This window comes from Aulonocara stuartgranti (genome assembly GCF_965226115.1).
Source record: "Aulonocara stuartgranti genome assembly, chromosome: 23".
Taxonomy (NCBI): domain Eukaryota; kingdom Metazoa; phylum Chordata; class Actinopteri; order Cichliformes; family Cichlidae; genus Aulonocara; species Aulonocara stuartgranti.
The window spans coordinates 5,063,539-5,087,872 of NC_138958.1; the positions used below are offsets into that span (position 1 = coordinate 5,063,539).

Genomic DNA, 24,334 nt, shown 5'->3' on the forward strand with positions numbered 1-24,334 from the left:
TCTCTTTTAATTCAACCGAATTATGAGCTGCTGTTGTGGAATAATAGCAAACTTGTTCGGTACGAATTAACTAGTAACTAACTGACACTTTTGGCTACCTATGTTTGCTGTATAATTAGTATAATTATGGCTGTCGTACTCACCTCCTTCTCCTCCTCCTGCTCCTTTCTCATCTGTTCCAAGCGAAACTGTTCGGCCTCTTCTCTCTCCTGGGCTTCTCTCTGAAAAAACCCCCCAAAAACATAAACAAATCATTAATTGGATTCATTTCTGTTACTTTGCTTTGACAAACTAACTGACTGATCAACAAAAACTTTGTTCTAGACACGCAAGTTGTAGTCTGCACAAGCACAGCATAATTTAAAGTTAAAATGAGCTGCTCTGTACACACACTGGCTCATTATGATCTCACTGAACAACAATAAGGCATTTCTTATTATTTACGACACCTCAACTAAACCGAGTAACACAGTAGGAGTAGATTGTACTCTAAACCTGATGTTTGAGGTTCATTTTGATTTTAATACTATGCTTCAAAAACAACACTTAAGAACTGACAGTGATACACAAAGATAACTGGTGCACTTGTGGTCAGAAGTTTACGTACACTCATCAGGGGCATGAACGGATTTGAACTATCCTTTTTCCAGGCTGGAATGACTGTACGCTGTACATCTTTAATGCCTTTCGAAAGCAAGAACTGGGCACACGTTTGAACATACTTTGGATTATCTCTAATCCACACACGGTCAAATATATACATACATCCCCGATGATATTTAGTTAAATGTCTCTTAGCAAGTTGAAACTCGACCAGATGCTTTTAGTAGCCATCAACAAGCTCCTGGCATAATTCTGTCTTCTTGGCAGAACTACAGAGTTCATTTAAATTAGCCGGTTTGCTGGCACAGACCCGACTTTTAAGCATAGTTCACAAATTTTGAATAGGGCTGAGGTCAGGGCTTTGAGTACATCCTACCAGAAGCTTAATCGGCCATTTCTAAACAACTGCCAAGATCACTAGAGGAGTTTAAACACCTGTATATAAATACAAGTTTTTACTTTCTCATGGTCTGGAAGCATCACTAGGATCACTGTCCACAGTTTGTAGCTGCACATATGGACAACCCAGCTGTATTATGACGCAAACCTTTATGGTCAGACAAGAAAAAGACTGACTATTCCACCAAAATAGCAAGAGGTATGTTTGGATGAATAAAGCTGAGGCTTAAACCTAAGAACTGTATCAACTATCAAGCATGGTGATGGTAGCATTCTGCTCTGGGGCTGTTTTGCTACCAGTGGTACTGCTACACTGTAAAAAGTGGATGGAACAATGAAGGAAGAGTACTACCTCCAAATTCTTCAACTTCACCTCAAATCAACAGCTGGACAGTTCAAACTGGGAAGCAATTGGGTGTTCCAGTAGGACAATGATCCCTGGTTTTGAAACGGATAAAACAGGCTAACATTAAGCTGCTAGGATGGCTTTTGCAAAGCCCCGATCTCAACCCTATTTAAAATTCGTGGACTAAAAGGTGGGGCTTGGCTGTACCAAGAAAACCAACCAACTTAAATGAACTTCTTCAATTCTGCTAAGAAGGGTGGTCAAATATCCATCCATAACTGTGCCAAAAGTTTGTTTTTTAGTGTCTGGTCAAAGTTGCTAGTGGACATGGTGTATATATTTGAGCCTATATATACACAGACATTTTACCCCATGTGGATTAGAGAAAATACAAATTAAATTCAAAGTTGTGCACCCAGTTCTTGTTTGTGAAAGTCACTACAGATGTATGCTGTGCCATCATTCTACCCTGGAAGAGGACCAACTCGTAGGAATCATTAAAAGCACAAACCTACATGACATTCATGCCCATGATAAGTGTGCGTCAACTTCTGATCACAACTGCATTATTCTGAAAGTACCTTCTTACGATCAGCCTCTAAAGACAGACGATAGGCCTCGTCCTGTTCTCTCTTCACCATCTCCCTTGCCTCGCGCTCGTCCTGAGTGGAGAGAGGGGAAGAAAGAAAGTCGGTCCCATTAACTAGCAGCATAATAAAGGATACACGAGGACAAAACATCTAAGCAGAAGTGCCGGCTGTGGAAGCTAGCAGCAGAAAACAGCATGTCAAGTGCGGCTACATACAAACACCAGGTATGAAAGAGTAGCAACAGAAGGGAATTCATTCTGACTGGGCTGTCATTTACCAGACCCCGAGCCCCTTTTATGTTTCCTCATCTCAGTTTCACCCTCCCTTTTTCTTTTATTCACGCTGCCTCTCTTCCTGTTTGTACAGAGGGAAAGGGACAGGCGGCCTTTCTCTTTCTACCTGCTGTGGCTACAAAGTGTTTTATAAAGACTGGGACTAAATACAAGTGTCCATTGTGTTAACAGCGCACAGCCATTAGTTTTCTATTTTCTGAAGGCCCACGCTGTGTGTCAGCCCGGATATGGCAAAGTAAGCTTATTGTGATGATCAGAGGGCTACTGTGAAACCAGGCAGCGGCTAAGCAAAATGACAGTGTGTATTGTTGCACTGAATTGGAAAATGCAAATATACATTTGTGCTTTTGGGCTACATAATAGATGAACTTTGAAAGGAAACTGTAAAAGAATGGCACAGAGGGACAAAAGCATCAAAAGTGGCTACTTTCAATAGATTGCCCCAGAGTCACGCAAACAAGTCGCACAGTAGTTCATGTTTGATATTCATTTTTACATTCATTTGACCTGCTGTTGAATGTTTTCAAACACTTTGAATAACCTAAAGTGAGGAGGCATGAAGGGAAATGTTTATCTGACATGCTCAAACACCATGTGATTTTCAGGGCCTTAACTTTGGAGGAAAAAAGAAACAGATTTTCCACAACTATATCTTGGCTACTGTTCAAGTTGGCAAGACGTGTGCCGTCTTTTAGTCGTGATGATACACTTGGTGTTCAGAAAAGCAAGCTGTCACATATTTAATGTTTGCTCACAAATAACAACTAGTGAAAGACGCTTTATATGGCGGTTTTTGGGTTGGGTTTTTTTGCAATTTAATTTTGGAACCAAGTGGCTGAGCTCTACTTGCCAGAGGGCAAATTTTTTATATCCAATTATTTCCTTTTGGACCGCAATATCAGCCTTTATGCGCACTGTCACTTAACAAACAGAGGGCCCTGGCTTAAATCAGATCCTTTCTGTGGACACTAGTTCACCTAACCATGAAACTCGACTCAAATGTATACTCTTTTTATATAAAACTCTTCAACCAAATCAGCACAAACTGCACAATGGTTAGTTTTTGGCTACTTTTCCTATGAAATCCATGCTTAATGACCCGAAAACGACCTTTAAAAAACAACAACCCTGAAATGCTGACAGATGTAGACCACAAAATTGCATCGAGTAGTCATTTGATTACTAACTACTAAGCTAAAACACAGAAAACCATACAAATGACTGGCGAGTCAGTACGGCTGGTAGAAATCACAATGTGGCCTTCCAGCTGCTCCGATTCCAGACTGACACAAAAGTCGCTGTCAAAGAGGAATGTCTGGGTGTCTGTGTTCATGTCTGAGTTTGTCTTTGGAAAGGAGAAAAATGGAAGAAGAAGGACGAGACACAGGGAAAGAATCATATACACCAGCACCCAAAAGCAGGTACCGTGAAAATGAGGTTTGTCAGTGAAAATCTTGAGGTTGATGGTACTAATAATGAATAAATAGTCATATATTACTTCATTTTTATAGTGTTTAATTTTGGTAATAGTACTATTCTTTTGGCACACACACACACACACACACACACACACACACACACACACACACACAGAGCACCGGCACTAATCCTGTAAAAGAAAAGAACCCCAGGATCCAACACTTTATGTACAAACTCTGAATATTTCTTGTTTTAAATCCTATCATTAATGATTATTTGACGAGCGACTAAGAGTGACAAATCCACAACAAAGCCAGAGCATTACAGACGTTATAACAACACAGAGAGAGTAGCTGTCACTCAGCAGGGCACAGCTCACCTGAGCAAGTCTGACCCTCAGGGTGTGTGTGAAACTCAACTCATTCCTCAGCCACGATTCCCATAACTGAGATGCTATGACTCCCACAATAGCGCTGCGAATTGCTAAAAAGGCTGTTTGGTTGACTTAACATAATGGCTGAACCTAACACAGCTTGACATCTGTCATCTATAGATACAGTAGTCAAAAAAGAGGCACAGTGTAGTCAGGGCTGACAAAAATCCGTGGAAAACGCGCATAAAAGTGGAAAGGGCAGCTACGAAAGATTTCACACAACCAAAACTTCTGCGACATACTAAGAGACTAAACACCAGTGCTGATTAAATTACTCTAAAGCTTAGTAATGTGTTATTGTTTTTTATTAATCTGAACAAGTCAGCTTCAAGTCACACAGGTCAGTTTTCAATTATAGACTTAACCATAGTAATATTCACATATCCTTTACAACAGTTACCATGGCACTCACATGGTTTGGGAATGTCTAAACTAAGCTATGAGGACCATTAAGTTAAAAGTAACTACAGTGTTTTTCATGTCAAAAGGAGTTGAGTGAACATATGAGATGATAGTTAATAAATTAGTTAAGTTCGTTGTAAGTGACTGATGCATTGTCTCATATTGTTAAGATTCGTGGGAAGGACACAAAATGCTAGCTCCACCTTATCATTTCTATGGAAGGAATGTTTTAATCATGTTTTAATTACATTTTCTCTTTGGGTAAAAGGAGGTCAACAGATACGTTAGCAGTAGCCAGACTCTAGTTGATAACTAAAGGGGATGAAATGGCTGAATGGTTCTCGAGTCATTATAACAAAAGCCATATTTTAACAGTGCCTTCTGATGTTGCAATTTATTGCACAATGTTAAAAGTTGGTCCAGTTACTGGAGCCACTGAGATTAGCCAACTAAAATAAGATAAATGGTAGAAGTTCAATTCAATTCTATTTATACAGCGCCAAATCACAACAACAGTCGCCTCAAGGCCCTTTTTATTGTAAGGTAGACCCTACAATAATACATACAGAGAAAAACCCAACAATCATATGACCCTCTATGAGCAAGCACTTTGGTGACAGTGGGAAGAAAAAAAACTCCCTTTTAACAGGAAGAAACCTCTGGCAGTCTGCAACTTATCCCAACCAATAAAGCACGGCTTTAGCTTGAAACGATGTCATTAATGTCAAAAGCGTGACTCTCACAAAAAACTGTACATTTGAGAATTCGGTTGGTATACTTGGAAGTGCTCCCCAGGCCACAGTACCTCCTTTAAATAAAAATATGAAGTCATCTATATACAGTGGAAACTATAGATAGTAGCAAACTGGTTAGTTTAGTCAACAGCAGTTTTGTACAACTTTCCTAGCTACTGTTAAACAGCATTACAAGGAAACACGAGCATATGTTTCCATTTGAAAGAGCAAATGGTCCATAATGAACCAAGTAGTTATTGAAAGAACAAAGAAATAAAGTCTTTTCTCCATCTTTAAGGATCAGAGGCTGATGTTTTTGTTTCCTGCGAACAGACTGTCTGATTCCGCTCAAGCTTTACCTCGTCTTTAATGTCCTCTTGCTGTTGTGCTGTGAAGATCTCCATTGCTCCCATTAACCTCATCATCAGCTCATCCACTGTTGTATTGCCTGAATTAGAAAAGAAAATCAGGGCAATAAAAGAGTTTGTTTTCATGATAATTACAGAAAACAGAGTTAATTGTACGATGAATAAAATGAGAATTACCTTGAATAACATTTAGAACTTCATTGGATGTGCGTTTCCCCATGACTATGAGGAGCAGGGGGAACTGGTCTGTCGTGTATGTCCGTATGGTCTGTGTCACCACACTGCCAAAGTGCCTCGTACACATAGTGAGTAGTCTGGAAGACAAAGAAATTTATCTAATTCACTTTCCCCCCCCAATTTATTTACTTTACCTGCTTGTTCCTTTGGTAATAAGCATATATTTAAGCCTGCAATAAAAACAATTTTAAAGAGCGATAAAGTATTCGTGCACATATTTTCACTGGGAGGTGCGTGCTTTTCAGATTGCAGCACAAAAGAGAAATACACACAACTTGTGGCATTAAAGACTTTAAAACCAATTCTGCATTTTCTTATTCCATCAGGGCGACATGCTATCTCAATTGGAACCACAGATGAATTAGTATTCCTCACCAGACACCCAGAATTGATAGGGCAAGAGAGGATTTCTTATTCCATTACAAAGACAGAACTTTTTAAATTAACATTTCAGAGAGGGAAAAGGGTAGCAGGCAGTCGGAGCCCCGCCAAGCTCCCTGTAAATGTCATAATATTAATGAATTGCTATAGACTGAATGCAAATATAGATTAGCTTTTAATAAGATCTACTTTAATAACTGCCTGGTAAAATAGAGAGGTAATGGAATGGATGGCGGGACAGCGGGTCAGAGGAAGAAGATAGATAGAGCGGATGCTGTCTGAGAGGGGGTGTAACTCATTAAAAGATGAAGCCAAAGCTGCGGGAGCTACTTGCAGACTTTCCAAACGGTGAAATCGAGTACTTCCAGTCAATAGGACAATAGCAGTAGTAGTAATAATCATGCCAAAACCAGCTAAAGTGTGGACGTTGGACTGAAAGATGAATGAAATGAGCTTTGGAATACAATGCAGACAAAAACTTTTTCCAAATGTTGAACTTTGTGTGACCCACACCTTGCAATGAAAAACGTGGGTACCCTAAATCTTAGATCATTTTGTTCTGACATTTGTCCCTGTTCAGACCTCAACCCAGCCACAATATAACAAAAGCTCACAGGGAAACTCTAACCTGTAATGAAAGGCCAGGGAACAATAGACACTAACTTGAAGGGTAACCCAATCTTAAACCTCTAATCAAGCACAGGCTAACCTGCTTTGGTTTCTAACTCTAAACTAAGGAAGTCAGTTCAGCACAATGATGATCATAATCACAACAACATAAAAACAGCACAATCTCAAAACACAACTTACATGTACTTTGTAACCACTATCGTTTAGGGTAAGACGGACACCGAAACTAGGAAACAGGAAGAACTACGAAGCCCTTATGGAATTACGTAAAGAAGAATAAGTATGGCCACAACACTTAATGTCAGGAGGAAGTCACTCCAGGAAATGAGCTGCACAGTTCGGCCTGTCTCATCTAGCCCTAATATAACATAGTAACCTGCGGCCTTTAAAAACCTTTATGGCTAACTAAATGCAGAAGAAACACCTGAATGGAATTTGCAACTACCATTAAATGCTTCGGTGGCTAATGTGACTGACAGATTCTAATTTGTTGCCCATCCCAGCTTATTTTCTCACTGCGGATCCCGACAGCTATAACAGTAAATGTTTTCCTGGACTGTCAGCTTGCACTTCTTCAAATCAAACTGATGCACTATGATGCGAGTAGACCGGTTAGACCTGGCGTCTGCTCCACTGAGCAGCTGATGAGTCAGGGTAGTACAGTAGCACTGCAGGGAATATTTTTGCCAGCCACCTGTACGTGTGCAGTATGGGAACCGGATGCTCCGATAGCTCACTGTGTCATACACACTTTGTTTCAGAGTGAACATGGACATGTTTTGATTTGAAAATGACATTTTGTTCTCCCACCAAACGAGTTATGTTTTCAGGGAAGACTATGTCAAGAGAAGAAGTCGAGTGTACAGAACAGGTTCGCACAACGGTCTGTTCCTGCCTTGAGCAGTTAAGACACAAGTTTACACTTAAAGGCTATTAAATATGAAATTTGTAAGAAAAATTGTTTCTGTATGTTTCTGTTCTGTGTCCTGTGTACTGTTTGTTTGTATATGTGTCTTTTTGGCTGCTGTTACAACCAAATTTCCCCTTGTGGGACAATTAAAGGATTATTCTTTTTTATTTTATTCTCTAATAAGATCGCCTGTATTGCTATAGACCAAACGGGTAATCACATTAGACTGCCAGGTCTGTATAATGTTTAAAACACTAAATCTAGTGTCAACATAAGGTCACCTTAGTGCATATTCTTACACTGTAATGTATTATGAGAATGCGCACACAACACAAATAATCGACTTTCAATGTGTTTATTTACTTACATGTGCAATGACAGTATACTGCCTCGGCGATATATCAGATTCATTTCCCACGAGTGACAATTACACTGGCATCCAATCAGCAGCACTGCATTTATGCATAATTAATCATTTAACTGGTAGGCCTGTGAGAATAGATTAAGCTAAGCAACAGGCACATTCCAATATCAGCAGGTTTATCACTCGCTCACAGACACACACAAATGCACGCACACATAATCAGGATACCTTTCTAACAGCTTGTGTGACTGATGCCAATCACCAGTCACTTTAGATCAGCTAAAGAGCGTGAGAATGCCGAGCAGCAGTTGGATGTGTGAGCGAGTTAGTGCGCACATGTGCATGCATGCGTTAGCAGCAAAGCTGCGACTAGCTGTGTGTGATGAAAAGCTCCAGATGTTGCCTCCTTTTTAACGTGCAATAAAAAGGCCCAGCTGGGGCAAAAAGCAAAGGAGGCCAATGGGAGAGAAAGGAGTGCGGAATGAGGAAAGGAGGGAGTTTCCTTAAAAGAAATAATGGAGAGCTGAGGTCAGGGTGCGAGTCTTTCTCAATGACTGCTACCAGAGGGCAGGCTTAACTCTGGAGGTTCAGGGTAGAGTGAGAGAGCTGAGGTAGCTGATTAAATAGAAGAGAAATAAAGAAATATCAGAAAGGAAACAAGTAAAATATGTAGTATTAAAGATGAAGGGAAGGATGAAATACATGAAGCATTCCTTGTTTACAATGTGAAACAAAGGTTCAAATTTACCTAAACCTGTCCTCTGTTCAACACTTGAACCTGCAAGAGATCTAATAGTCTGTTAAAAATATATATCTCACTCACTGAACCAATGTAATAAACAGGTGTTGTTGTAAAATACCAACACAGGGTGCTGGAGCTAAGCTAGGACTTTCAGGATAAATTGGAGAGATAGAGATGTTTGGACTCCAACGGAGTCCTTCATCTCCCACTGACCCTCTATTCAGACAGTTTGGTCAAGATTGCCCAATCAGGGGCCTCACCGTGCAAACACAACGCCTTTTGTTAGCATGCAACCTCCAAGCTTCAAAAAGAGAATGAGGCTGAAGAGAGAATGAGAAGAAAGAGATACAGAGTACGAGTAATGGAGTGAAAGATGAATGCCAGCAATTACGGATGTGTCAAACCGATTTTTAAACACTGTTCATTTGCCAGATAGGATTCCACCTACACTAGCATTTCTGGATTATTATCTAAACGCTACCCAAAATATGCAGGATTCACTCTCTAAAGTCCAAGATTTTCTTGCTTCACACACAAAAAAAAAAAAAAATACAACAGCAGGATGAAGGCACGACTGAAAACTAAATTTACTTTCTCTAAGAAAACTATTCAGAACAATAATGCGGGGACAAGATAGTAGCATGCAACAGACTGCTTCCCAACCAGAGGACTCTGACAGCTCACAAAGCCCTCAGCTCATGATCAAGCTTCTCTCCCGCTGAAATACATTCAATATCCTCTTTATTAGATACACCTCAGTATTTATGCAGACAGTCGGCTCCTGCGGACAGTAAGTCACATATAAATAAAACATAAGGATTAAGGATGCAGTCAGGGCTTAAAGGTTCTCTTATTGCATTACTAAACTTTACAGCTGGCTAAAGCAATTCTAAATACAGCATGATTCTGATAGACTACCGGATCTCCAGAGAATTAATTCAGTGTTTAAAACCTTAGTTTTTTTTTTTTTATTACCGTTTAGCCATCATACTCACTGACCAAACTGTTTTCTCCCCTAGCTATAGCATCACAGTCAGATTTGGCAACCAGAAAACACAGCCAGATTTAGCTTTGCAACAGAATTCACGAGTAGCTGCAGTTTCTACAATTTAAATATTTGATCCGACAACTCAAACATCGCAAGATGAGCTTAAAACTTTATTTACACAAATGAATTACGCAAAAATGGACTCATTAAACAATAGGATTCTTGGAATAAGATACGTCTTCAATTGCACTCCAAGCGTGCTGGTTGACTAACATTGTACCTGGATTTGTTAGCTTCTTTAGTGACATCCCATGCCCATGTGATGAAGTTCTGGCTCAGGTAAGAGACGATAGAGTCAGCGCACATCATTTGGGAGCAGAAGACGTTGCTGAGAACACTGTCATCATTGTGGAGGTAGATAGCCAGCAGCTTTCTCTGTGGAGAGAAACAGTTTGAAAATCAGAGTGGGAGCAAACTGCACCTCTTACTGTGCTAGGACATTTGGTAAGGCAAAGGGTCACTGCAGCTGATCCTTTATTTTTGTCTTCAATCAGTTGTTCAGTGGCTAATAGGTGGAACCAAACACCAAAGTATACAGTTGACTTTGTGGAAGAAGTTTGACTAGCTAAAACTCATCACTCCCCAATATAATAAATGTCATATCTGTGATCGGTGCTGCTCTGTCAGCCATGCACTAGGCGTCTCATTATTGGAGAGACATGTCCATATTACATGAACATAACATGACCACCGGCAGAGAGGACTGGGCGCAGAGCTAGCAGGACTTCTAAAGACCACGGTAGGACCACAACTGGCAAAAAAGCAAATACCACGCAAAATAAAATGGAGAGCGGTGTAAATAAAACTTTGCTTGGAGGCGACAAAGATATGGAGAAAACAAAACAGACAAATCACTCTATTTATTTTACACCAAATGCCAGCAGCCTGTTCAGGTTAGTAGCGGCAGGGCCAGACAATATTGACGAAGCTCCAAATCCAAGGATATTGACACCATCATATAAGCCTGGTAGATTCTCCCTACTGACAATCTAATTAAAAAACAAACACACCCACAAACATAAAAGGTTCCAGGGGACAATGTTGGAAATAATGCTCTTTAAATTACATGTCACTTCTCTTGCTATAAAAGAACATAAGAAAAACTCGCACTCTCTGCTTAGTTCATTTTTACCCACGGCTGTGAAAGGGGAGTTAAGGGGTCTGTTCCTCGGGAACAGTAATCTAGGCTACGTGCGCCAAAAAGCGAAAAATCTACACAGGGCGTAAAACGTGAGGAGAAGGGAAAGAAGAAGTTGTGCTATACTGTGGCCTGTGTAGAATAGGAATGGGAGAGCACTGCTGTGTTTGCTCAACGATTAGTGCTTTAGAATAATCTCCAGGGCTCCTAGAGAGAAGGAGCTGGGGACTCATTCACTAGGCCGATTCAACAGCCTGAAAAGATTAAACACTCATGCTGAGAAGACAAGCAAATTCAGTCTTGAGAGAGGAATGAGTGTGAGGAGAGGGAGAGTTTTACAGCGTGAAAAAAAACCAACAAAAAAACAAAACCCCGATACACACTCGAACGCCGACGTCCCCGACACACACGCACAGATGCGCAAACTTAACTCCGCTGCCCGCGAGTAACGGGACTCATGCTCGCACACATGCATGCTCAATTAGAGCAAGTGTAAAGACTAATCAAAGTGGGCATTTTGGCAAACTGAACTCCTTCATCTTAGTTAAACTGTCCGTACCCCTCTGTTCCCTCTCCGCTTTCAACTCAGATCTTTTGTATTGCCTGTCTTAGCGGGGAGGAGCAAATCCCTCAGTTCAGCTAAATTACTAGGTCCAACCTGAGCTAGATAGTGACCCCATAGCCCTTCCTCACACCTGTTCACCTAAAGCTAAGCTTGCTTTGAGGCTGTGAGAGAAACAAAAGAGTTCACACACTGTAGAATAGCGTTGCGCTTCATTTGCTGTTTAATCAGTGCACCTCTTTCTTGGAAGACGGCCCAGCAGAAAGTTTGAAAATATGAAATATGTGCGTCTATAAATATGAAAAAAAGCATGTGTTCTCGTAATGAGGCGGTCCTTTGAATGAGGCACTTTTTAACCATCGTTTTAAAACAAAAACTTTTTTTTTTATCATAAAACATGCAGGTCTTTTGTTTCACTTTTCCTTTTTAATTAATTGCTCCACTTGCCTTTTTTTTTCTTTTAGGGATGCGGATTACCATGTGTGAATATGAAGAGCAGGTTTTTCTGTTTTATTTTTTAGTTGTTTGAAATAAAGGGATTATTTATTTCAGATTCTTGAGATAAAAGTGCATGTATGCAAAAAGAAAAAAAAAATTCTGATAAAACACAATGATGTTAATAATAAAACCCATTTACTGTTAGAAATCACCTGAAAAGGGGTGTAAGCGGATCAGGCTCATATCCCACTCCAAATCTGCCCGTATTATAAATGACCGATGACCAATTATAAGCACCTCAAGAATGCTGCTTCCTCTATTCATGTAGTACTCTAACTAAGCCAGTCACAGGAGTATTTATAGGTTTACATAAACTGGACTTCCAAAATGTTTTTTTAATAATGAGCAGCATCTCCTACCCTGGGATGTAAATAATATAATATGTGGTCTGGGCTGACAGATGAACACAATTTATTAATTTACTCAAGTTCTATTAAAGGTGGACTCGTCCTTCATTATGAGGATAAAAAGTGAATTTAACATGTGATCTGTCACATATTAAAAAGGCTTTATTTGCAGACTAATTTATATAATTTACACGTGGAGATAATGAAGTTGTCAGCTCAGGCGACTGAAACTGCGAGCAACAGACACCAAGGTGTGTGCAGAGCGCTCTGTGATTTACGGACACTGTACAGTTATTACTTTCATTTTTAGTCCAGCTTCAATTCACCTTTTCTGCAAAAAGTGTCTGCACAGGGGTTAAAATAAAAAAAAGAAAATGTGCCTTTATGCCCAAACATTTATACTTTCAAAAACATTTAATATAGCCAGTTTACAGTTAGTTATTCATAAAGAGAAACAATCAAAAACAATGTCATCGGTTTCTGTCATGATCAGGTCGTCTCTATGGCTACGAAGGGAAGACCCAAATAGCCAAGTTTCTGTTGGTGAATGAAATAAACCAAGCAAGCTTGCAATATTACAGGCTGTGTCTGATATCACTCCAGAATTAGCTTCATGATTTTGCCCTTTTTAAACATGAATGAAGAGATACAACTTGCTGCTAAAAATCTCACGGCACACCCATAAACACAAAGTCTTAGTCCACATGAAGCCACAGTCTCTGGTGTTAGGGGCCTTTGCAGTCAAGGAGAAGATAACTTGTGCCACGATTCATCCATGTTACATTATTTTGCCACCATCAGAATTTTAGAGCAATAACAGAAATAAACGTGACACTGCCAATTTCTTTTGTTTGTTTGTTTTTATTTTATTTTAAGCCTCTTTAGGGAAACCGTGTAGTGGAACTGAAGTCGATCAACAGCTTTTAGTTTAATTAGGGCCCTTTTTCTGTGGATGACATTTTTGCAACATCAAGAAGAGGCTTAATCACAAATACAGCGTGTTGAACAAAGCCAGGAGAGACTAGTTAATGAGATACAGACATGTACAGATGAAAGGAAGGACAGAGAAATCCAGATGGTGATTGTTCTTTAGATGACCGGCTCAGTCTGGAAAAGCAAATACTTCAAATTGAAGAGCTCAAATGACCTACACGGTGGGAAAACTCATTGTGATCGATGGGCAGCCATGAGGCACATTTTAGAGTCTTTCCAAACAATTATGAAAGCACTGAAATAATATGAAGTCCGCAACTGAAGTTAAGTAGTTAAAGTCCACACTATAAGAATATGGACAAGTTTGAGTTTGCACACCACATTTAACGTTTAACTGTAATGGCCACACATGTATATCTAACTGTTCTGACACATGAGGGATGGAGCTGTCTTATGGTTATCCAAGCTCCTGATCATCGATGATTCTGATGGATTAAGAGAATGTAGAATAAATATATCAATATCTAAAACTTTACACTGATGTAGCCCCTAATCTATCCATTTACACCTGACAGTAATCATTTCAGGTGCAGTCAATAACTAATCAAAGCCACTTGTGATCAACATTTCACAAGCTGACAGAGATACATGTACATCTACGCGCCATATGCCATTCTGACTGACCGCTGCTTTTTCCTCTTGACTCTGCGAGGCTATTGCTGGGTTTTAAAGCAGATACTTGGCAGCGATAAATCCCTCAACTCTGCTCTTCAGCAAGGCTATGAATTTTGATGTGTCTTTGTGTGTGGCAGACATGAGAGCAGAGTGGAGAGCGAAAAAGCGTGGGGTTAGAGTGATTAACCAGTGCGTTGATGGGGATTTAGTGAGGATCGTGGTTAGTGATGGGTGGCCTATCTCTCTGTACGCTCTGACTAACCACTGATCCCCAAGAGGGTTCAGCTCAGCTCAGCAGCCCAAAGCATTTTCATTAAGGATGGATTGAGTCTATCTCAACATTCCCCCAACACACACCTTCAGAAACACTTCATCAAATGTAGTGTTTTGCTTAGTGATTAGCCTCTCCCAGGCTATGAGAGAGTGAGACTGATTCCTCTGTTTAAAAACCCCTTCAGTCAAACCTGCCCTACTCTAATATACCCTTAATGAAGTAGGCTTTTTCTACTACGAGGACACAAATACTAGATTGCTTTTCAAATGGAAGCGAAAGAGCAAGGGATGGGATTGTCGGATAGATGGAAGAGGGGACGGTGTAATTGTGCACATATGCTACTGTGTAATGAAACCGTGAAAAGCAGCTTGTTTTGGCCTGTCATCTCGGATGTTTGTGACAAAACAGGACAAACACAGAACAGATCAAATAGCTTCTGCTTTCGTGCAACATCTTTGCACATATCCAGCTTCTCCAAAGCCATTTTAACCACAGCACAGTTGGCAGGCTAAATCAAGCTCACCCAGAATAAAACAAAATACAGTGGAAATGAATACTATTCTGCCCTCATGCTGTTTAGAGCACAGTGGTACAGTACTGTGTGTGAACACCAGAGAGACATCAGCCATATTGTGCTGGCTTAGGAGAGGAGATCAGCTGGGAAACAGGCAAAATGCCAAGCTGTTTTTTTCTACATCTCTGTTTATTTCACACTCTCTCCTTCCCTTTCTTTTATCCCCCAAAATCACATTTGCTTATTTTTCTCTTTCTTCCCGCACAGCCTTTTTTCGTCCAACTTTCTCTTGTGCTCCACGCTGCTTTTTAAGACCATGTCCTTCATTTTGTGGCCCTGCTATCATCTTTTTCACCCTCCCTCTTTGTGTGCCTGGTGATCTGAACCCCCAGAACATCTTGCTGTGTCCTCACAGTCTAATAAGGCTGTAATCCACACAAGCTGTCCGTTGATACAAGCATCCTTAAAAGGACAAAAGCTGAAAAACAAGGGGGAAAGTGGACAGCTAAAAATAAAGCCTCAGCTGTCGGGGTGAAAATTTGATGATGGTTTTGATAACTAATATCAGTTTCGCTATCAAGCCACATCCACGGTACATACATTAAACATCACCATCATCAATGACTTTTTTTTTTAGAAAGAAATGTAATTTTACGGTTTATGGAAAGTAAGGCATAGATTATCGTCATGCCTTCTGCACACACTAATCATTTACTCAGTTACTCTTAGCACACTGTGTCTAACAAGTTTTGTTCATGCTGATATTCCAATTGTTCAAGTTTCAAGAAATACTCAATAAAAGTCTTGAGCCACTTTTTATTTCTTTATACTTTGGTAGGAAAATGTGAAATCTGTCTGGCAATATGTCAAAATGTGCAAAAATACAGTGTATAACAAAATGCACTCTCCTAATAAATCTTGTTTGGAATGTAATGCTCAGTAATAGTTCTACAGGCTTTGCCTTTTGTTCCGTTCTCTGTCAAGATGATCCCACGCTGCTTTGATAATTGTTGTGGTCTGGGCTCTGGGGAGGCCAATCCATGTTTGATAGTGTTCCACTATGCATTTTTCTTTTTCATCAAGGTTTGCTGTTACTGCATTGGCAGTGTGTTTGGGATCATTGTCATGCCGTTGCCAATCAGACGCTTTCCAGATGGTACTGCATGGTGGACAAGGAACGATCCCTAACACGACGGACTGAAATGCAGCTGCAAACCACGACAGAGCTCCCAGCGAGCTATAGAGACTCATTGTTTTATCTCTCTCTGACCACCTCCAGACAGATTAACGATTATTTAAACCAAATGTAAAATTTGGATTCATCCCTATAAGACCTCTTGCCACTGAATATTCATCCAGTTCTTGGCACACCTCAGGGTTTTTTCTCTGTTTCCATTCCTTAAGAATGGCTTTTTAACAGCCACACATCCACCGAGACCATTTCTGATAAGGCTTCAGCATATGGATCAACTGAAGTTCCAGATACATCCCTCGTATAGATAGTTATTTTCAGGCTTACCGCTTTGTCTATTGGCCTCCACTTGTCCAGGCCCAAAAGCCAGTTGGGAAACACCTTGTTAGTGTAAAGATGCTGTTTATGCTCATCAAATTGTGGTACTTTTGACATGTTTCATAAATTCAGCTAAACAAATGGGAACACATTACATGCTTTTTGCAACAAGCTGCTAGTAACAAAGTGCTTAAAAGCATAATTTCATATTGGTTATTTGCCCAGTTGTCCGTTATGTGTAGACACATCACTGGTTCATCCCTTAAGTTGGGTGCCTTTTGTGGTTGAATGATTTCTAGGTCACTGTTGAGCAGTTTAACAAAAAACAAAAAAAACAAAACCAAAACCATTTCTCTATAAATGGTCAAGTATAAGGACTGGACTGAAAACGAGACAATGGCCAAAGAAAAACCGAGGAGACCTTAAGAGGACCTGGGGAACTATTGGTCAAGACCACTTTAAAGAATTATGATGAAGTCTGACTTCTTGGAAACAAAATATAAAGAGAGGAAATAATTAGAGATGAAAATATTACCAGGTCTCCATTACCTCTATTATAGATGACTGAAACACCGGGGGGACTGAGCTTTTGCTGTTGTGGCCCCCAAAATATGGAATAAACTGCCCCTCCATATTAGGTTGGCCCCAACACTTGAAATGTTTAAATCACTTTTAAAAACGCACTTTTTTTCAAAGGCTTTTTAGGAGTAGTACCAGAGTCAGTTTGTAGTCAGCTGTTGCTCTTAATCTTTTTTATTTTGTTAATTTTATTCATTGTATATTTTATTGTCTATTTTACTCATGTTTTAATATTTAATATATATATACTGATTTATTTTTATCATTTTCATTTATGTATTTATTTTACTGTTATTTATATTTATTTCTTTGTCTGCTTAGTGTATGGTTTTTAACTTTTATCTGTTTTATTATTGGAAAGCACTCTGGTCAACTGTGTTGTTTTAAAGTGCTATATAAATAAAGTTGGGTTGGATTGGATTGGTTTTACTGGCATTAAGCCTAAAACTAAATGACTTATATTTAAAGTTGTGTCTCATGAGATCTCCATAGATATCATTCTACATAAGCAGACTGAATTATGTGTGCAACAGACCAGCAGCACGGCGTCAGTGATCTCTGATTACCCTATGCATCCATCTATAATGGTAACCAGATTCATCTAGCTTTCCCCAACTTAACAATGAACTCTAACCCAAATGTAAAAAATGTAGGCCAGGTGAATAAAGTTCCTGATTATATTAGCGTTTTAAATTTCCCCCAGCCCAGTAACAAAAGAGAAGTTATGAGAAATAAAGTATCTCCCTTGACAGAATTAATAATATCCTTCTCTGTTTGTGTTCCTTTGTCATGTTATCTTAAGCAAAGAAAACTCAAACCTGAAAAAAGCAACTCTTCCATGAAGGAGAAATGACATCAGTGATAAAGGACAGGCCATCATTTGTAACATCAGTACCTCGTATCACTTGCACAGCCCAAATTAAAAGGGATAAGAATATGAAGCTTCAAAGAAAAACACAAGTTTTTCAGAGTATATTAAAAATGTTCCTGTGAGACCCAAAATAGTCCAAAAGGTTACTTACATCTCTGGCTTTGCCATGGAAGGCCTCTTGAGATGCTGCCTCCAAAGACCCAATAAAGAACATTGGATGGGTCTCTCCATATCTACAGGACGCACACACACACACACACACACACACACACACACACACACACACACACGACTCTTATTTAAAACATTGTTACTATCCAGCTTTGTCAGGTTTCAAAGCCATTTTAAATTGAGCATAACAACCGCTCACCTCGAAGAAAATTCAGAAGTAAAGTGAATTAAGGCATCAGTTTCATTTTCACTATTCTCTGGCACTGCAAAAGGGACAAAAATAATTATATGGTCAGGCTTTACATGCTGTATCTGGAGGTTAATACTACAGTGGCTGCTATAACTGAGTTCTACAAGTGGTTCACATTACGTACTCATAGGTGATTTCCTACAGCTCGAGGAGCCCACTCCAAACATCTCTGAATCATCCACACCAAATTCTGATGCGTCTTCATAATCATCACCCTCACTGTCGCTGATCATATGGACATCCGCACACTGTAAATAAGAAGCATTTCATGAGCATGTCTGATGCTTGAAAGTTGCCTAGGGGATGAAATGCATAACTCAGAAGCGTGCGGTGGCATACGTAGGTCAATTTACCTCTTCTGTGGGTTCCTGGGCATTAGCTGGCGAGGACCTTCGACAAACACTCAGGTGATGGCAGGGATAGCTGATTCCAGAAAGAGCTAGTGTCATCTAAAACAAACAAACAAAGGAAACAGAACAAAAGAATGAAGCCAACAATTAAGAATGACTGCCGACCGTGTGCGTTTACTCAACACAATATAATAATGTCATCAAGTTTAAGTATGTGTTGGTATCTACTGCTTATGACTTGCCTAAAACTGATGCCTAAACCAAAACAAGGCAAACTTCACCACTGATTCTGTAGTTGTGCCTTACATTTGTTTGCCTTTTTCCCCAGGCAGCAGAAGCATAACCTGTATCATGACATACTTTGTATTTTCAAACAAAGGCTTGATCATCTCTCTAATGAGGCGTGACCACAATGAGGTTTCTGTACACCTGCAGGATCCATAAGTGCAGTGGTGGTCTATAGTAGAAGGTAACCTGACTAATGAGCTCCCAAATCCAAAACCAGGACTGAAAATGTGAGCATTCAGCAGGGACTCATTACAGGAGTCTCCTGGCTCAGACCCCAAGGGATATCAGCAATAGAGACAAGGCTGTTGCAGAATGAAACTAAAGTTGTCTTGCTTTTAGATCTTAGATCTTCCAATCTGAATATACTGAGACTTAATAATAACACAACATTATATTCAGTGGCACCTGAACTGAAAACCCACATGCAAATACTGTTCTGGTAGAGAGAACAACAGCACTGAGGCAGGGTAGGTAAGCTTGGTGTGATAAGAGCCAGAGGAGCTGCTCATCCCCTGCAGAGGTCCTCTTATCTGCTCCATTGTCGAGTGCTGAGACACACAAAGAGCAGCTGGACATGGCTGAATCAAGAGACGCTTACACGCAACACCAATTGAGTCTGAAAAGAGCTACACGGGCTGAATGGAGTTTTCCTCTCTGTGTCTCTCCTAAATTAAAAGTACTTCCTCGTGCTGGTGTCAGCTCTCTAGAGCAGGAGAGAGCAGTGTAACCAGTAGACCTTATCACAAACACGGACTTATAAGTGTATCTCTGTTTGCCTGGCACTGATAAGAACTGTGCCGTCACGTCGCACTTAATTATCTTTTGACTGTTAGAAAGTAAGTGCGCTGCACACAAAAGAACCAAATATTTATACAAAACTATTTGCACAGTTGTGGACTAGTTGAGTCAGTGTAGGCGCTGCTGGGGTTGGGCAGTATTGCGATACTCATCCTGAGATTAGTTTGAACATTTTAATTGCTTTTTATGCTGCGGTTTTGTATTTTACGTAGAATCCACAGTGCTTCACCATATAACAAATCAACAAAAGGGCTTTTTTGTTAGCAATTACACAAAATAACCAAATTATTTTCTACAAAAAAGAACAAGGTAGAAATTATTATTTAAGAAAAATTTGCATAGATACTGATCAAGAAATCATGAGAAGCTGTGTCCATATCCCCCAAATCTACCACAACTATACTCTTTGTCCCTTTGCAATCACATTTACAACATATACAGAAATAAAATGATAGCATTTATTTACATATTGGGGTTTTTTTCCTCCTAAAAAGAGCAAGTGAACTCTCACTCTTGGGAGCTGAAAAAACATTTATTGCACCATTTCAAATAGTTGACAGAGGATATACTAAAACTGGCTATAATATTGGCGTTTCAAATTCCCACCAGTCGAGCAACGATTGACTGAAGGGATATTTCACCGAGTATCTCCCCTGACAATATGAGAAAGAATAACATCTTGATGAGTATTCCTCCTCTGTGTTGTCTTAAGCGCAGAAATCTGCTCCAAAAAGCAGTGGCTAGACTCTCACGCAATATTGAAACAAAACAAACCAAGAATGACATCACCTCTAAAGGGACAAATCCACCGTGGAGCTTTGTTTGCAAGAGCACATCATATAACACTAACTAAAAAGGCTAAATGTTTTGGGGCAAAAATATTTGACTGTCCTTTTCTTTGTGAATTTATGTTTTTTTCCCTTTGGGGCCAAGAACAGATGAATGTTCCCAGACAAAAAGAAAACCAAACAGCCAAGCGCATACAGACGAGAGAAGAGACCGACTGTACTTCCTGCACATTACCAATTAGTAGCAAGTGTACTATTGTCAATAAAAAGCACACAAGTGTCACAGCAAGGACAGCTGATCCAGCCAACCCTAACATAAGGAACACCTACGAAGAACACTTAACTGAATTGCCTCGTCTGTGCTCAAGTAACTCAACTCTAACTTATTTACTTCTTTTATTTCATTAGATCTATCAGTCATTCTAATCAGAAACCAGAACATCACAAAAGAATTTACTGAAAAAGTGGGAAAAAAAATTAAGCGATGTAGAAACGCAATTTGCTTTTTCAAAACCAGCAACACGCTTAATGAAAAGCTACGACCACTGAAGACGTTATGGGTGCCAGGTCTGTGAGCTGAATTAACACTGACGTTATTGAGCTAAAGATGCACAGGTTCTGAACTTTAAGGACGTGAAGGAATGGCCCCGTCTCTTCGCTGCCTATGAGTGGCAATCAAACGTGAGAATTTTAACACAGACTGGCAAGCAGAGCCCCATAAACCCTTTACCCCCGCCACTCACAATGAGAGGGTTTTGTCTGAGCACCTAATAAGTGTATAAATAAAGTTGATCACTTCCCCTGTCAAAGACAGCCTGGAGGGTTTGGGCTGACATGGATGCAACCAGGGGAGGTGAAAAGGGGGGAAAAGGAGAAAAAAAAAAAAGAGAGAGATGAGTGCCTCTCAGTCCTCTTCCTCACATTGACCCAATGGCTTCTCCCGATGTTGAGGTACACAAGTGCAGCTTGACGGCTCAGTGGTGAAACGTGGAAACAAGGTTGAAGCGCCGCAGGGCACAGGGTCTGAGGGGATGAGGTTAACCCCCAAAATGACCCTCTCCCACATCTCCACACAAAAGGAACTGGCTCCTCTTTTTTGGATTCTTTTAATTAACACTTTCATTGAGGCTCTAAGCATTCAGGGGCTGATACAGGGGAAGAATTTTCTCTTTCCCTCACACCCCCCCTCCCTCCTTTTGCTTTCCCAGTCAACCTTTTTTTTGTCCCTCTACTCTATCCTCCTTTTTCCTCCCTTCATTCTTTCTGTGTTTCATTTTTTTTTCTTTTCCAGTGTAGGCAGTGTTTGGATTAGGTGTCTGGCTGTGAGTATGAGATAATTACCACTGACAGCTGCACTGAAGGCAACCAAAACCTCATCATACCACCTTACTCTACTATGTCATTTTTAGAGCAAGAGAAGAACAGAGAGAAAGAAAAGAGGAAGTTTAAAAAGAAAGGAGATAGAAGACTTAAACTCCACCTTTAAGATTTATTAAGATATTTAATAAATGACATTGTTTCTAGGCTGAGATGCAATAGGAAGATATACAGCGTGACCATGGTCAGGACAAAAGGATCCTATTCTTCAAATAAAAGGTTCAGTGAGATGGGAGCATAACACCAAGAAACAAAAAGAAAACAGATACAGACAGACTAAGTCAGCACTGAATTTCACCTGAAGAAGGCCAATTTCATGACGAAGGGGGGGTGGCTCTGCCTGACTTTACTGCTGAGCCCTGATGCTATGGAAACCACAAGCTGTCCCCCCACCTGTCAATAACTGGTTTCATAGGCCCCAATCAGGTAGAGGAAGATTCCAGTAATGCCAGCTGGGAAATGGAGGGAGGTGCTGCCCTACAAGCCACGGCACCTCAAAGGCTCTGTGGCATTAATACATTAGCAAACACCATGAAACACTGCATAAATGTCAGCAATTACAGGCTAGAAGAAAGGGCGGGTGGTGGTGGAGGGGTGCAGAGATGGGGGGGACGTAATAAGGATGTCCCACTGGCTGTCAATCACTCCAACAGGTATGGGAGGAAGGACGGCCAATCAGAGCTGCTCCAATGAGATGAAGCCTGTGCAGAGACTCTCTGTGCTGAAATGCTAAGGGCAAAGTCTCAGAGAAGGCGAGGACAGAGGTTCAACCGTTATATTTGCAATAGCAAAGCAAGTTAATTTCCATCATCAGTATTATATTCAGAACAGCTTTGTCAATGCCACACAAGCGAGAAAAAATTGAAAGGCAGTACGACCATAATATTTCCAAATGATGCCAGAGTAAGCGTTTTGCTCTACTTGGAGAAAATAATTTTTTTTAATCAAATTTAAACTATAGCAAAGTCCAACACACTTTTTCTCTGACTGAGAACTTTTTCCAGTTCCGTCAAGATGTCTGTGATGCAGTAAACCCAAAGAAAATTCAAGCAAATGCTAAAATAAACAGTCACAAAAACCATTTGTTTTGCCCACATGGATCTCTACTACTAGTAAATATTACAAACTGGATTCTAATGAATCTATAAGAACATTGTAATCATGGCACCCAAAACAATGTTCAAGAAACAAACATTTAAATTGCTCATCATGAACAGCTGCACATTTGTCAACCAAATGTGCTCTGGGTAAATGTCACACTGGGGACATTAAATTATTTATGGAATATTAAGAAGCGATACAGAAGACTGGGAAAATGTTTTATATGCTTTGAATAGCAATGTGTTCACATTGGCAGTCGTGTTTGATGGTGAATTTGAATTACTTAGGAATAAAATGTACAGCAGTTAAAGCAATGTGACTTTTACTACCTTATCTATCTATCTATACATATCTAGACAGACAGACAGATAGAGATGTTTATTTATTTATTTATATATAGATAGATATTTCTTTATAGATATATTACTGCTACTATGTCCCATTTACTACATTTAATACTGAATTTATGACGATATAAAAACGTCTATCGTTTCATTTTACGCTATCGTTTGTTTCGTGGTGTCGCAAAATAAACTGTTTACGACAATATTTTTTCATCGTTTTGATGGTCACTGTAGTGGCTATATTAATTTCTTAAAGTTCTCTCTTTCTCTTATATTTAATATAACCACACTATGGACGGACAAGCGCCTGTTTTTATGCGTTTTGGTTAGCAACAACGACGGTAACAGCATCGCGTGTCCGCTTGTTTATGTTCCACATAAACCTTTCACAATAAAGCTCAAGATCCTGTTGAGACTTTTCAAAATAAACTGAATCACGTGAAAGAGCAGATTATTTACAGATGAGAATTAAAAAAAGAGCCGCCAGGTGCTAAAAAATAAACCTTAGACTCAAACGTTAGAACAGGCTTTCCTCCGCAGCACGCCGTGTAATAAATACTTACAAAGAAAACGGCGGCCGTTACAACTTATGTCTAAAAATGTATAGTTTCATGCATCGGTTAAAACACTCGACTCCAGCTACATGACGCGCAGCTGGAAAAACTTCCCGCAAGTTGAGCTGCCTGAGATTCACAGAATTTACAGAAAATGTTACATTTTTGTGATTTATATCGTTATCGGACGATAGAATTCTTATATCGGGATATGAGATTTTGGTCATATCGCACAGCCCTACTAAATTCCTTTATTCTAAGAGCCCATAGCAAAAACAATAACAATAGACTGAATAAACTAATCTGTGATTCATTGCCATGAAACCATTATGCATCCTGATCCAATTTCCGATGACCATCAGACCTTGAATTTCAATGAAACGTGCTGAGTGAACAATATCAGGAGCTGACACATCACGTAACCACTAGTTTTCTGGAAAGGTGAGAATTTCTTTCTAACAAACCATCTCCTATACTCCAACAATACATGACATAATTACACTAACATTACAC

General features: G+C 39.8%; 1 protein-coding gene across 1 annotated transcript in view; it reads right to left on the reverse strand.

Annotated features, from left to right (window-relative positions):
• faf1 (Fas (TNFRSF6) associated factor 1) overlaps nucleotides 1-24,334 on the reverse strand; it is a 60,409-nt gene that overhangs the window by 12,006 nt on the left and 24,069 nt on the right. Inside the window, exons 9-17 of the mRNA XM_082523064.1 lie at nucleotides 18,575-18,670; nucleotides 18,346-18,469; nucleotides 18,171-18,234; nucleotides 17,952-18,033; nucleotides 10,120-10,274; nucleotides 5,765-5,901; nucleotides 5,579-5,667; nucleotides 1,930-2,010; nucleotides 144-221 (exon numbers count right to left, since the gene is read on the reverse strand). Coding sequence (XP_082379190.1) covers nucleotides 144-221; nucleotides 1,930-2,010; nucleotides 5,579-5,667; nucleotides 5,765-5,901; nucleotides 10,120-10,274; nucleotides 17,952-18,033; nucleotides 18,171-18,234; nucleotides 18,346-18,469; nucleotides 18,575-18,670 — 906 coding nt within the window. The remainder of the gene's footprint in view (nucleotides 1-143; nucleotides 222-1,929; nucleotides 2,011-5,578; nucleotides 5,668-5,764; nucleotides 5,902-10,119; nucleotides 10,275-17,951; nucleotides 18,034-18,170; nucleotides 18,235-18,345; nucleotides 18,470-18,574; nucleotides 18,671-24,334) is intronic.